Here is a 16,249-nt window from a genome sequence, read left to right as displayed (position 1 = left end):
ATCTTGAAATTACAAATATTGTTAAGATGCTGTTTATTTTAAGAGTCTTTTTAAGGCTTACTCAAATTTTTGCTCCTTATTTGTCATCATCAAAAAGGAGGAGATTGTTGGTCTTACAAGGCTTAACATCTTATTTTGATACTAACAAACAAGTGAAATTTAACATATTTGTTGAGTAATAATATTTCAGGACTCACAAGGATCAAGCATGAAAATGCAAGCTTATACTTCAAAGAAGAATAATCATATGAAGCTTAAAGCATGGATTTTAAGATGATATTTTAAAGCTTGAAGAATATAAGAGAAAGCTTAAAAGTATGTCAAAGCTTGAAGAAAAGTAAGAGAGGCAAAAGAAAGCAAAGCAAAAGAAAGCTCAAAGAAAAGACAAGCATTAAAACTCAAGTGCCAAGAATGTTCAAAGTCTTAAAAGTCTTTATGTAAGTGTTTCATATTTTAAATATTTTTTGAAATATTATTGAAGCTCTTTAAGGGATATTTAAGGACTTAAGAGACCTATTTTAACGACCTGGAAAATGTTTTATAAAAGATCAAAGCAAGAGAGCAAAACTAATTTTGAAAACTAAAAATGAAAAACCAGAAAAATGAACTGGTCAACCGACCGACCAGATTACACTAGGTTTACTCAGCTGATTGACAGGAATACAACGGTTAAATAAACTGCCCAGCCGACTGACCAAAAGAACTAACTTTACTCAACCGACTAACAATGTCTAGCCGACTGACATTTTTTAACGTGGTCGAGTCAGCCAACTGACAAATTAATTGAATTTATTTCTGGCAGACAGAAAGGCCTCAACCGCCTGTCCAACTGCCTGACTCTGTGAAATACACTACCTAGTCGTCTGTCTAGCCGACTGACTCCACGGGATTTCAAATTTTTAAACTTCAATGGGAAAATTTTAAAAATTAGTATTTCATATATGAACGTTATAAAAACTTGGTGGACACTCCAAGTAACTTGGGGAACAAGGAAACTAATCCTAAAAAGCCATTAAATACTCCCTTAATCCCAAGAAATTAATTACCCAAGCAATCACACAACATTCTTGCATTCAAGCTTTCAATCTCTCTCAAAGTTTTCTATTGCTCACACTCCATCTGGGAGATAACTTCTTAAATTGCTGCTGAATCATCAACCTACGGTTCTAACACTGAGTTTTCTCAATCACTAAAAGAATCCTTGGTGATCTCTATACTTGAGCTTCATACTTTCAATATTATTATTTGATTGAAGTATATTCTGTGCTCTAACTTGTACAAATCTGCTATGTTTTGAGAGTTTCTTTGTACTCAGATTCTTGTAGCCTTCTCGTTGTATTTTAACGGTTCAAAGCTGATTTGGATCATTGTACCAAGCGTAAGTTGATCGTTTGGAGAGGTTTCTCTTCCTGAAAAAGAGGGGTTATTGTAAAAGGCTTGCTCCGCCCGGAAAGGAGCGTACATAGTAGAATCCTTTGGTGGAATTGACCAAAGACGAGGTCGTAGGTTGGGGATAAGCCGAACCTCGTAAAACATGTGGTTCTTCTCAACCCTACTCTTTCTAATTTCTGCCCTATATATATTCTTGTGTATGCTAAGTGCAGGTTGCAGGGCTTAAACACTGAATTCAAAGAAGATTCTTAATCTATAGAAAGTACATTTCAATTAACCGTTTGCAAAAACTCACAAGGAAGTATGTTGGTTAATTTGCGGAAATCTTAATTAAGAGAAACGCAATAAAATTCAATCCAAAGCAGGACTTGCATACAAATTACAGGGCTAATTACAAAAGCTGAAAGCAATTCAAAGAGTTGCAACTTCTTGGTTATTTTGGTTGTTGGTATTGTGTGGTTGATTGGATTGTTTAAGTTTTCAGCAAATTGTTGTGTGTTTTGCTTTTGATTGATAATTGATTAATTTACTTAAGTTTTGCTGTGAGTACTAAACAAGTAAGAAAAAGAACTTAAATTTTTTAAATAACCCAATTCACCCCCCCTCTTGGGATCACTATTCTACTTTCATTATTTAACCATATAATTCCATTATCACCTAAGCATTTCCAAACTTCAACTGGGATGTTATCCGATCCTATAGCTTTCCCATTTTTCATCTTTTTTCTTAACTTCATTAACTCTAAATTTGCGAATAAATCTCATATTTTTAGTCTTTTCCTCATTTGTCAAATCTAAGTTTAGGCCTTCTATTTGGTTTTCATTAAACAACTTACTAAAGTAACTTCGCCATCTTTCTTTAATGTTTTCGACTCTTCGCCCTTAACCAAGACAATATCATGCTCACTTTTTATACATTTTACATTTCCTAAATATAGTAAAAGTAATTCAAAGATGAAATGATCAAAGAGAGTGCCTCGGCAATAGGGGGTAAGAAAGATACAAACATTGTATGGAATAGGATGGCTAACTTTATATTAAAAATAAAATAAAATAAAAAAAGAGATAGCAAAAGAGATTTTAAATGAACCCAAAGGAAGATACTCATGCAGTAAAGAAAGTTGGTGGTTGGATCAAGATGTCCAAAAATTCATAAAGAAAAAAAGAAACTAATATAAAACATGGCAAAATTGTAGAAAAAAAAAAAAACTTTGAGAAGTATAAAGGAGCAAGAAAAAAAAATGCAAAACAAGTCATTACTGACGTTAAAATTAGCTTATGATACTTTAAATACTAGACTAGAGACAAAACAAGGAGAAAGAGACGCATGAAAACTTGCTAGAGCTAGAGAAATAAAGTACAAAGATTTAGTTAATCTAAAATGCATAAGGGGCGAGAATGATAATGTCTTGACTAAAGAAGAAGACATAAAAGAGAGGTGGTGGGGTACTTTAATAAGCTATTTAATGAAAACCAATTTGAAATTTTGAACTTGGAAGTGACAAATGAGAAAAAGAATAAAAATAGGAGATTTATTTGCAAAATTAGAATTAGTAAAGTTAATATGGCTTTAAAAAAGATGAAAAGTGGGAAATCTATAAGACTAGGTAACATCCCAACTGAAGTTTGGAATTTTTTAGAGTTAAAGGAAGTTTATGATTAACTAATCTAGTCAAGACTATTATATAAACCAAAAAAAAATGTTGAAGGGAAGGAGGAAAAGCACATTAATACCTTTATATAAAAACAAAGGCGATAGTCAAAATTGTAATAACTATCGCAGAATTAAGCTTCACACAATGCAATAGTGGGAAAGGGTAATTGAACAAAAAATAACACTAGAAACAAGGGTCTAAGAGATTAAATTTGGTGACAATAGAAGCAATTTATCTTTTAAGAAGATTGATAGAAAAGTTTAGGGAAAAGAAGAGGGATTTGTAAATGGTTTTTTATTGACCTAGAGGAAGCCTATGATAGAGTATCTAAGGAAGTTCTTTTGTAGATTTTAGAAAAGAAAGGAGTATCAATAGATATATTGAGGTCAATAAGGATATGAATGATAAAATAACGACTAACGTTAGGACTGTAGGAGGAGAGTCTAGAGAATTTCTAATCATAATAGGTGTACATCAAGGTTCTACTTTGAGCCCTTATCTTTTTGCTTTAGTAATTGATGAACTCAGCAGGAATATCCAAAACGAGATCCCTTGGTTTATGTTCTTGGCAGATGATATTATCTTGATTGATGAAAGTAGGAGCTTAGGGGAAATCTAAGTTAGAACTATGGAGAATCGCATTAGAGTCTAAAGGTTTTAGATAAGTAGAAATAAGATAGAATATATAAAATGTAATTTCTATAGAGGAGCAATTTTGGATATAAGATTAAACTTGATAATCAAGAAATTAATAGCAATAGTAGATTTCGATTTTTAGATCTACTATGCAAGCAGAAGGAGAAATTGAAGAGGATATAGTGCATAAAAGTTAAAGCAGGTTGAGTAAACTGAAGGAGTGCTTCAAGCATGTTGTGATCGTAGAATACCCTAAAAATTAAAAGGAAAGTTTTATAAGATGGCTGTAAGGCCAGCCATGCTCTACGGATTAGAATGTTGGGCAACAAACGACGTATACAAAAAGTAAAAGTTGCTGAAATGTGAATCTTAAGGTGGATGAGTGGTATAACATCAAAAGATACATTTCAGAAATGAACATATTCACAATAAACCAAGCATAGCACCAGTTGAAGACAAAAAAAGAGAGGGGCAACTTAGATAGTTTGGGCATTTGAAACACAGTCGAAGCAAAGCATCTGTAAGGAGGAGTTAGTTAGTTATTGTTATGGTATTAAAAAACAGGGCGGATATACCTAAAAATATCTTGGAATGAGATAGTAAGTAAGGACTTCATAGCTCTTAAGCAGAGGAAAATGCACTTGGTCAGGTGAATTGGTGGAAAAGGATTCATGTAGCCAAACCCACCTAATTTGACTTAAGGCTTGCTGCTGTTGTTGCATCCATAGGTGTTTGTTTAGATCCTAACAACTTGGAATGGTATAGTAAGGAAGGACTTCATAGCTCTAGAGCAGAGGAAAATGCGCTTGATCAGGTGAATTGGTGGAAAAGTATTCATGTAGCCAAACCTACCTAATGGGACTTAAGGCTTGCTGCTGTTGTAGTATCCATAGGCGTGTGTTTAGATCCTCACAACCCAATCTTGTATAAAAGGTCTAGACCATACTTCCTCGCCTCTTCTAAAAATTCTAGAACTTACCTCCTCTACAATAGGACAATTCCCATACAAGATCTAGATACATCTATGCCCAAGAAGATTTAAATTGTCTCAAATCTTAAGTCTAAAATTTCGAAGATAATGCTTCCGGTATACCTCAATTATCATCACCAACAATAACAATATCCACATACACCACCAACAAAATCCTACCAGCACTAGTATGGCAGTAAGATAAAGAATCATTTATTTAACATCTCCAAAGGCCAAATTCAAGCACTATCACATTTGCACTAAACCTACCAAATCATGCTAAAGGAGACTACTTTAGGACATAGAAGGATTTCCTTAGCAGTACATGAGGGCTTACTCCTCCTAAGCAACAAACCTAAGTGGTTGCTTTATATAGACTTCCTCCTTAAGATCGCCATGTAAGAAAGCATTCTTCACATCTAACTCAAGCCATGGAGGTAGTGGCTAAAGAGATAAATAGATTTTGCCAACCTGCAAGAATGTGTCATAATCTAGACTGTATACACCAAAGTATACCCTTTGGCAATAAAGCGAGCCAATGTACCTAGAATGTGGAACATTATGGCTCATGAAACAAGAACAGTTCGTGGTACGACACATGCTCTAAAATGTGGAATTTTAGGGGCATACTTATATTGATATATAACTAAAAAATATGTAATTGCACTTAGATATTTTGGGAAGGATGTTGGAGTGCTTCAAAATCTTAAAGAGATTTTCTTTCATGAAATAGATAGACGGAATTATAATGAGATAATTCTCCATTTTAACTATTTTTTTCTGATAGCAAATTCTCCACTTTAACTAATAAAAATATGTTATTTAAAAATATTGATTTAAAACTTAGGGTCATCAAGTTTAGTGTTTCAAAACAAAAATGTGCCACACTTTAGAATGTTTTTTTTTTTTTACCAATATGTGGTTCACTAAGGTGTTAGCATTTTTTAGTAACTATGAGGTAGGTCATAAATCCTCACATGGCAACCAACAACAAACCTATCAACAAGAATAGCACAAGCTCCCAACCATGGTTTTAAATAAAGGCTGCAATCGTTACGTAACGCCGTTACGTAACGGTTTTTTGGGTTACCGATACCGTTGCACACCGCGAAATCGGTAGGAAGAAAAATCACGGTGGTAGCGGCTGTTACGGACCGCGACCATCACGTAAAGGCCGCTACGGGACTATTACATCAAAAAAAATATTTTATTTTTTACTTTTTCTTCTCACTTTTTCCCTCTCTTTCATATATCAATTTCAATATACCAAGTGGCAAAAGGGGGAAAAGATTATAAAGAGGATGACAATGATACAAAATTTACTATTTCTTTAAATACTCACAATAGATGCACTAATTAACAATATGAAAATACTAACTTGTTAAGAAAATATTTTATTTTGATAATATTAGTAATGTGATATTTATGTTCTATATTTCTCAACTTCAACCTTCTTTCTTTTCTAGCTATTTTATATTTGTATTATTCGTATGTCTTATGTGTCTAATAGATTAATGAAGTATATAATGTATTTTGTTTTATTAATTAATTTAGCACACATAAGAATTTATCATAGATAAGAACAATGAGAAGTATAAATATGCACACACGTAATTTTTTTATCAATGGTGGTTTAAAACAAATGTAAACTTATTGCCCTTACCAAATAACTTAGTTACTTGAACTAAAGGATCCAAAATACACTAAAACTCTTTCTAAGAAGGGCTAAAAGCTTAAAAATGCAAGTACACTAATATGCACATGGTTGTGCATGCTTAAAAAAAATTCACGGTCGTTGCACCCACTTCCTGTTATGTAACATCCGCTACTCCTGCTTCCCATTACACCCGTTACCGTTACATTACGCTACCCGCTACCGCGATTTAAAACCATGCTCCCAACTGTCATTTTTTCTATAAAGCATGCATTTCTTAATCCATTGTAGCTCTCGACCTAGAGTGGGATAAGGCCTCTGACACAAATTTAGGGATAGAAATAAGGGATGGAGTAGTAATAGAACAAAGGTGACATAAAATCATAAAAGATTAGAAATATAATGTACAAGTGTGTATACCTTTCCCAACAACAGTATGTATCACAAGGGAGACTAATCATCAAACAAGGTATATGAAGGCTTAACATTAGGATCTGAAGGAATCTCTCCTTTCTTGAATCATTATCACATGTATACCTACAAATTAGGATGATCCAAACAACTAGAGGGGCGCAGCTGAGATGAAGACTCCAGAGGATGATTAAGCAGAGAACAATGGACTGGAATCTGGAGGACTATGTAGAGGAAAGGACACATCAAGATTGGCCGGACTAGAGGAGCCAGAGTAATATAGTGCAAACTTAAAGAAGATAACATCTATGGAGATAAAGAAATGATGCAAAGTAGGGCTATACCATTGATACCCTTTTGAGTATGACAATAACCTAAATAAACACACTTCAGAGTACGAGGATCCAATTTATCCAGCAAATATATAAGGTCATGGGAACAATGGAGAAGCAGGGAAAATATAAGAATAAGGTATTTTACCACCAAGGATAAAGGATGCCATTCTGTTGAGCACAACATCATTTCCAGAAAAACTTTTTAAGGAAATTCATATGATACAACAAGGTACGAGTGACCTCAAGAATATGTCTATTTTTCCTCCCTACAACTCTAATCCTATTGAAAGTGAATTGGGTGCTGAAATACTCTTTGGCATTATCATTATAGAGTATTCAATTGGTAATCAAACTTAAAGCAACCATGTTAGGCAAACATTTCACCTGAAAGCTTGGCTCTTGGTTGTAGGCCAAGTGGCCAACAATGAATACCAACATATCAAGGCTTAACACATTCCCTATTCTTGGGAACAAGATAATTTTTTAACAAACCAACCATAAATGCAAGCAATAAGACTAGACCTAGGGCCTACTTGCAAAGATAACTATAATATCATGCTAAGAAGAAATAGAATAAAAGAATTTGTTGTAATGTTAGAACCTAACTTCACAATAGCTCTCCCTCTCTACTTATATTGCATGTATATCATAGTGAATATCATATCCTCATCGACTCATGCTCACTAACATAGGGTACTAGCACATTAACTAGAAAGCTTTCTATAGAATCATTACAGCCGAAAAACACTCCGTCAATAAATAACAACCTATTCAAATAAAAGAAACAAAGGCATAATTTTTCTTTTTGATGATAGAAGATGATAAATTAAGAAAGGATAAGGAGATTACAACATAACAAACATGTAATTTTCAAATATTTGTCAAAAGAACTAGTTAAAGAAAATAAAAATATAAAACATATATTTTTAAAAAATAAAATATCTCATTAACATGAAAAGCACAAAAAACATTAAACAGCATACCCTTCGGCAATCGCAGTTTTTCCCACACCAGGCTCGCCAATGATAACAGGATTATTTTTTGTTCTCCGGCATAAGATCTGAATACAACGCCGAATTTCATCATCCCGACCTATAACAGGATCAAGTTTACCACGCCTGGCAAGTTCAGTTAAGTCACTACCATATTTGTCAAGTGCCTCATATTTTCCTTCAGGATCTATGTAAAAGTGAGAAAAACAGTCAGCATGAAAATAGACAACAGGCCAACAAAAACAATTTAAAAGACAACCTTCCAAGAGGAGATAAAAGTTGAGTAATAAGAGAAACACAATCAGTCAGCAGACTAACAAAAACATTTTGCAAGACAACCCTCAAAGAAGAAATATAAGTTGAGTAATAAAAGACACACCTACACAACAAATACACTATGTATACCAGCAGCTGCAATTTAAGTCATTAAATAAAACAGAACAACAATGATAATAGCTACATCAGATGAAACCTTGAAAAAAAGACTTCCAAAACAAATTCTGCTAACCCTTGATATAATCCATTTCAAAAAAAGCTCTTATTTGAAGCATTATAGAAAAAAGAGTCATCTTCATGATTTTTCAATAAAAGTAGAAACTACAATTTTCATGCTTCTTATAACCTTGAGATAAGTTTTTGACATTCTAAATTGTCCCCTGATTTTCCACAATAGGACCAAGCACACAATTTTTTAAGAGAGTAAAATATGCTTGTAAGTGTATCTAGAGCTCAGACACGTAATTTGATTAGTGTCAACGAGCAAAAATGAAGAAACTGTTATGTTGCATCCAAAACATACTATCAAATCACCTTTTCAGATTAATCTCAGACAATCATGATCCCTAAAACAAAATCATCCTAGAAAAAGTTAACAAGTTCAAGAAAATTCAGAAATATAAATTATAGCCTTAATGACTGTCCTCAAAAAAATCTTACAGTGTGAGAACACAAGTAAAACCAGTGAACTAGCCTTAATTTCCAAAAATTTTCTAGGGTTTCTTCTTGTTCATTTTGGTAGCTTAATTAAAGATCTAATATTTTCCTGGAGTGTGATCATATTTCAAGCGTGTCATGCTTTTATACTTTGATCAGTAACTCTCTGACTTCCACGAACAGCTCGAATGGCATCCTTCAAATCCTTCTCGCTGAGCTGAAGGTTCCTGAACAACTGCTTCCCAAACCTCGTATCAGAATGTAATGCCAATACTAGATGCTCAACAGACAAAAAATCATCCTGCATATCTTTCTTATGCTTTCTGGCATTGTCTAAAGTGATCTTGAGATGTACACCCAATATAGGTCCGCCAGTATCACCAGTCACCTGTCATAGAACCAAAAGCAATTAAAATTTCTAGTGAAATTGCACTAATATTTCATTTACAAGAATACCTTGGGTTGCTGGGATATAAAGTCATCTGTTGCCTGCAAAACCGATGTGTTGTCAAGCGCTGCCTTAGTGAATATTCTACGAGCCAAGCCATCTTTTTGCTCCAAAAGAGCTTTCATTAAATGCTCAGACTCAACAACTTGCTGTCTACTGTTCCGTGCTGCATCAACTGCACCAACTACTCCCTCCCATGCCATCTCAGTAAACTCTGACTGAGATATCTTATGAACACAATCATAAAAAAGCAAAATGGGAACAAAAAAGTTAAAACAAATTATCCATGCGAGAATGTTAAAAAAATTTGACACAAAACCAAAGAGAGACACATAAACTAGGTAAAAGAAAGACATTAAAATAGACAACCTGTAGATAACATAGTACATAGAATATCTCAAAACTAAGATAGCAAAAGAATGAAACTGGAGACATCATTTAAATAGGTTTGCAAGCATCGTTTGATCCTCTTGCCCCAAAACCCTAAACCACCATTTGCGGGGACCATGTGCTTGGAAAATCACCATCTTACATAAACTAAATTAGGCTCATGCATATTCAAAAAAAAAAAAATTCCACTTAATATGTCAATTAAGTTTTTTAAGGCATCATTACCTTGGTTACTTTTTGAAATTAGGATAGCTTCCCAAGAGGAGAGGTGAATTGGATTTTTAAACTTATATTCTTTTTAATACTTTGTTTTATATCAATAATCACAACAAATAAACACAAAATCAATTCAACCTCAACCAATCAACAAGATAATCAAAATCTTGATCTTTGTATTAATAGCCCTGCAATAAATTGTAAAGCACGCTGAATTTATGTAAGCCCTGTGTTATTCCAAACTCACACTTCTTCTTTGTGTTTAGTTTTTAAAGAAACTTTCAGATTAATAAGTTTAGGATGATTAACCAACGTAATCCCTTTCAATTTCCGCAATCAATGTTGATCAAGCCAAAACAAATTATCCTCCGGTCTATTTACCAATCATACACTCAGAATTTAATAATTAAAAGCATACACGCAGGTTGTAAGTATTGCTGAAAAATAAAGAGTAAGAGAGAGAGACACGAAACTTTTACGAGGTTCGGCTTATACATAGCCTACGTCCTTGCCTTTGGCAAACCACCAAAGGATTCACTAGTTCAGTTTCGTTGATGGGTGGAACCATACCGATTACAATCACTCCTTCCTTTAGGCTAGAGCCCGCCTCTCCAAACAATATTCCCTCGTTCGGTCCAACGATTCTACAACCTTGAATCGTCTATAAACAAGAACCAAGATAGAGAAAAATTCGTATACAAAAGACACTCTCACAACAGAGTAGATTAGTACAACAATCAGCACAAGAATACTTCAAAGTAAATCAAATATAAAAGGATTGAAACTCAATACTGAATTTAGATCACCAAATATCTTCCAAGTATTGAAAGATTCAGACTTTGAAAGCTTTACTTCGGAGTTTGAATCAGCAACAACTTAGCATTTGAAGTTGGATGAACACAAGAAAGTTTGAGAGCTTTTTGAGAACTTTGATTGCTAAAAAATTTCTTAGTGTTCAAAATCTTTGAAGTTTTGCGCTATTTATAGATGTTTAAAAGTAATTCCTTACCTCCAAAGTTTCCTTGAAGTAATCCTCAAGTTTTTCAAAATAGTAGTGCCCAAAAAATTCATTTAAAAAATCTTCCCGTTGAAAATTTTTAAACCAACGTTCGAGTGGCAGTCGCCTGCCATAAAAGAAACTTAAAACACAGAACACTGGTAGTCGCCTAGCATGACCACCCAGGCGCCTGGCTGTGCTCAGGCAGTCGCCTAGCACCCTACTGCCTCTTTGAAAATATTTATTTAATATGGACGGTCGCCTGGCAGAAGTAGGCAGTTGCCTGACCCTTCTGTTTTTTTAAAAAAAAACTTTTATTTTTTTTTAAACCCTTCTTTCCTTTGGTTTGAAAATCATACTATAGGGTTTTTACTTAAAACTTTATCTCTAAGTTTCCTTTGATTTTATGAGAGCTTCAATTCAGTTTATATTTAAAGTTTACTTGAAGTACTTACATACAAACATCCTTAAACTCTATTTCTTTGATCTTCAAGTAAGTCATTGTTCTTCTATCATCTTTGAGCTTCTAATCATCTTTCTTTCTTGATATTTTTGAATCCATAAACTTTATCATCCTTTTGAATTTTGTCACTACCTTTAAGCTTTGCTTTTTTCCTGAAAAACTTTCACCTAAAATAAATCATATTAAACATATCATGATTTGTTATCATCAAAATAAGAATTGTAAGTCTTGTTAGGCAAACAATGTCCCCCTTTTTGATGATAACAAATCAAGAGCAAAAATAATAATAATAATAAGAAATAATGCTCACTGCTCCCCCTTTCAACAAGCATGATATACCAAAAAATATTTATACAAACCATGTCACTTGCAAAATGAATTCATACCCATACATATTCATATTCTTACAAGTAATGAATTCATACAAGGTATTCCATACATACTCATAGTCTTACAAATCATAGCATATTTCATTTTTGCACTTTCCTCTCTCAAACTTCTCCCCTTTTGGACATCAATCAAAAACATGGTTCGAAATTGCGGTCACGGGTAACGTCGCGTAACTGTCGTAAGTGTTACATAATGGGAAGCGGGCGTAACGGTCGTGAATTTTTTCACACATGCACAACCATGCCAAAATTGAAAAATAAGCATGAAATCCATTAATACATAATTTTTAATTAATTTTGAAGGCTTTCATTCAACCTACAAATGATTTTTAATAGGCATTATGATTTTTATATTAATTTTAGTGCGCTGTTTACAAAAAAAAATATTTTTTTTTATAGTTTACATTACTTTAATGAGTAAAAAGATGTAGAAATGTAAGAATCAATTAATTAAAGTCATAAAGTTACTAAAAATGAATCAATAGAGTCAATATTCAATATACACATTACACATACATGAATTTAAAAAGTGATTAATATCAAATATCAATAAATAGTTGAAAATACATGAATACAATATTACAAATTTAAAACATAACACATGTCACCACCAAAAAGAATGACGTGGAGGATCTTCATAATTTGCATCTGTATCTTGGAATTGTGATGGGAAATTATCTCCCCATCCTTGTGGAAATACATAGTTGAATAAACCCAAGTTTGCGTCATTTCGTTGTTGCTCTTGAAAATGTATTGGTGGTGAAAATCCTCCTGAATAATGTCCATAAGTTGGGGCAGGGGCTGGCTCTGGGTAGTGTGTAGAAGAAAACTCACTAGATCCTGAGATTCCTGTTCCACTAGGATAAAAATGTGAGTCACGAGATGCATAATGTGGATATGCTGGATGAGATCCATATGATTGTGATGATGAACCATCTAAACCAAAGTCGCTAAAACTACGAACCACACCATATGAATCTTCAGTAGAATCAATAGGGTCACCACGAGCACTCCTTCTCCTGGGTTGCGAAGATTGGTTCCCTGGAGGAATACCCAAATCATAATTTTTAGGTATGTCATGTAGTCCATAAGGATCAGAAGGATGTATATCCCTTGCAAATGATGTCCCTGTGTCCTATCCATAATTATATTCTACACCGCCGCCTCCACCACCACCACTGCCACCCCCCCAACCCCAGCTCCAGCACTACTATTACCATCATCATCACTTGGTGGGCTCAAACCAAGATTGTCATCACTTTGTGTACGTTCTGGGCTTGAACTTGAATCATCATGCGCGTTTATTGGTGGTTGATCACCTCCTTCTGTAGTACCACAAACTTCTTCATTTAACTAATTTGAATTGTCTTGACCGTCGAGTAGTGGTGTCTCTCTCCTCTAACCATTGACTTAAAGGATCATCTTCTTCGAAAATGTAGTTCAAATTGATAGGATTGAAACTCTCTTCAATTTTTCGTTGGCTTCTTCTCATTGTACGTCTTAACTTTAACCTCACGTTGTAATGTACGAAAACAAGTTTTTGTAATCTCATGTATTTTAATCTATTTCTTGTTTTCGCATGGATGAGGCTAAAGGTGCTCCAATTACGCTCACAGTTCGAAACTGATGTGGTCTGACTAAGAACTCTGATTACTATTCTTTAGAGTTCAGGAGCACACAAGCCATAATGAATCCACCATTTAGCTGCATGAATAATTAAAAAGAGTTTTATGTTAGTATAGCGTATATTTCAAAAGTCAAATTTGAACATAAAGAGAGAAAATAGAGTCATTCATCCATTATTTAGCTATATAGCCATATTTACCAGGATTTGTTTGTTTCACTGCCCTTTGAGCCAACGGGGTGCCAAAAGTCTCCTGCCTATCTCGATATAGCAACAACTAAAAAAAGATGATTGTGAAATATAATTAATTAATCAGATGTATTAATAATTATTCTTAAAAATATTACAGAATACTAGAACAATTCATTATTCAATTTAATGGAACCAATACTTACTTGATTAATAGCCCGAATTTGAGTATCTATATCGGGTACCAACTTAGTTATCACTTTTTTAACCCCATCCATGACTTCTCTAGCCACTTCAGGAGAGGGTGGAGCACCATAAAAAAATTGTGGGTTGAAAAAATACCCTACAATTAAATTTAGAAACATATTAATCAATAGTTTTGTAATGCAACTATGCATAATTTAAAAGTTTAAATAATAAGAAATTGTATTTGATTTACACTTACTAGCAGCGTGCAAATCTTGGTGCAACTGAAAACTCCACTGGTTGTCAATAATTTTTCAATAGTCTTTGTAAAACCGACAATCTTTTTGAATGGCCAACTTCGCCCTATCAATTGCCTCGTATATGAAGCCCATGGTTGGTTTTTCATCACCATCAACCAATTTAAGAACTTTCACTAAGGGTTCTTGTACTTTAATTATATCAGAGGCCTTTTGCAAAAACTCTTTGCCTAAGATAATTTTCTTTAAATCATATGTTGGGCCTGATTTTGCCATCCCAAACCTTGAGTTTTTCCAAGCATCAGATGTAAACATTTCCCTTAATGTTTGTTTACGCCTGGCAATAGTCTCCAAAGCAATGAAATTTGTGGCAAATCGAGTGATGGCAGGGCGAAGTAACTCTATTATTTTTGAATTTCTTCATGAAATTCACTGTCCATGTGTGGTTGTAAATAAATGAGGTTATTGTTCTTGCATCTTCTAAGACCTTTTTCACGTTACTTTTCTTACCAATATATTCAAGAATAAGGTCTATGCAATGAGCTGCACATGCTGTACAATAGAGATTGGGCCTCTTCTGCATTAATAATTTTCCTCCTGCCTTCATTGCAGCTTCATTATCAGTCACTACTTGGACAACATTCTCCTCTCCAATTTCTTCAACCACCTCGTCCATTAATCTGAAATAAAATTATAAATTCAATAATTACTACTATTTAATTAAAAACATGCAAGTTCATAATACTATTTGCATATACAATTAAAATTAGAAAATTACCTGAAATAATATTCAGCTGTTCTGTTTGGCACATCAGAGGCATCAACTGATTTATGAAACACGGTGCCTCTATCGCAATAAACTAAAAAGTTTATAATGTGTTTTCTAGTTGGTTCAGACCAACCATCACACATAAGGGTTACACCTCTCTCCTTCCAAATTCCCGCAAAAGAAGCTATATAATTTTTCATTTTTTGATACTCTTGCTCCAAATAAATTTCAGATATCTCATAGGGTGATGGACCCTTCACCCCCTTTCCAACCTTTGCAGCAATATCAAGCATAGGCTGCATAAATGGAGAGTCAACTACATTCGCTGGAATCCGATTATAAATTAGGAATTTTTTCAACTGCTTTTCCTAATTTACTTCTTAAACCTTTCAATAACTTAGTGTTGATTTTTGGTTGTTTCGCACTCTTGCTTCTTTCTAAAATAGGATCCATTGCCTTTAGTCTAGCTTCAGGGGCATCAGGATTGATCCATTGTCGTCCACTACCTCCAGCTTCTCGACCACTATAAGATCGAGCTCCTGCTCTATTGAAACCACTGGTAGCACCACTGCCAGAGCCACCTCCCTCTTCATAAATATTACCCCGTCTAGATGTTCTTGTTCGAAATCTTTGTCTCTCTTCCTTCCCATTGTTGCTGTGATCGTATGCTTTCTTATCGAGCAAATCTGAGACTTTCTTCTTCCAAGTCTTCTTCATCCCTCAAATTCTCAAAATCTCCTCTAATTTGGGCTTTTGCTTCTTCTTGCCTTTTTTGTTTATCTCTTTTCTTCTCAGCATACTGTTGTAGATGTTTCATCATTTGTTCTCTGACTTGTGTGGTCACATTTGAGCATCCAGCTACTTGACCTTTTTTATTTGCCAAGTGTTGTTTCAAGCGTGTAATACTCTCTTTAATTATCTTCCCACATAACTTACACATAATAACATGTCTATTACCGTTCACCGCAGTACCAAAATGTCATCCAATATCCTCACTAGGTAAGTTCTCATTTCCTCTATCACGTGACATATTGATAGACTTAATTTGATGATCTCTACACAAAACATAGAGAAAATACAAAGTTACAACCTTGTTAAAAAAATGACAAGAATAATATTATAATTAGTAATTTAGTAAATATTAAATAATAAGTACTAAATAGTCCTTATAATTTCAAATACTTATTACGTAAAAATAAAATATAATATTTGATTAAAAATATAAGTAATGTTTAATTTATTTTTATATTTAAATAAACAAAATTATAAAATATTAGATATTTTATTACAAAAAAATATATTCCTTTATCTTTAAAAAGATATTTTCATTATTTTTTATAACTT

The 16,249-nt window shown here is 33.7% G+C and overlaps 1 protein-coding gene across 2 annotated transcripts in view; it reads right to left on the bottom strand.

The window, feature by feature from the left end:
* LOC131152005 (chaperone protein ClpB4, mitochondrial) overlaps nucleotides 1–16,249 on the bottom strand; it is an 82,099-nt gene that overhangs the window by 46,797 nt on the left and 19,053 nt on the right. For both annotated transcript variants that reach the window (XR_009135810.1, XM_058103557.1), the window contains exons 2-4: nucleotides 9,434–9,652; nucleotides 9,128–9,365; nucleotides 8,036–8,231 (exon numbers count right to left, since the gene is read on the bottom strand). Coding sequence is in view for 1 of the 2 variants with exons in the window: in XM_058103557.1 (XP_057959540.1) it covers nucleotides 8,036–8,231; nucleotides 9,128–9,365; nucleotides 9,434–9,652 (653 nt within the window). In the remaining variant the exon portion in view is untranslated. The remainder of the gene's footprint in view (nucleotides 1–8,035; nucleotides 8,232–9,127; nucleotides 9,366–9,433; nucleotides 9,653–16,249) is intronic.

The sequence above is a fragment of the Malania oleifera genome, chromosome 3 (assembly GCF_029873635.1).
Source record: "Malania oleifera isolate guangnan ecotype guangnan chromosome 3, ASM2987363v1, whole genome shotgun sequence".
NCBI classification, from domain to species: Eukaryota; Viridiplantae; Streptophyta; class Magnoliopsida; order Santalales; family Ximeniaceae; genus Malania; species Malania oleifera.
Note: the sequence above shows the minus strand (reverse complement) of the source record. Positions and strands in the feature narration are given on the sequence as shown.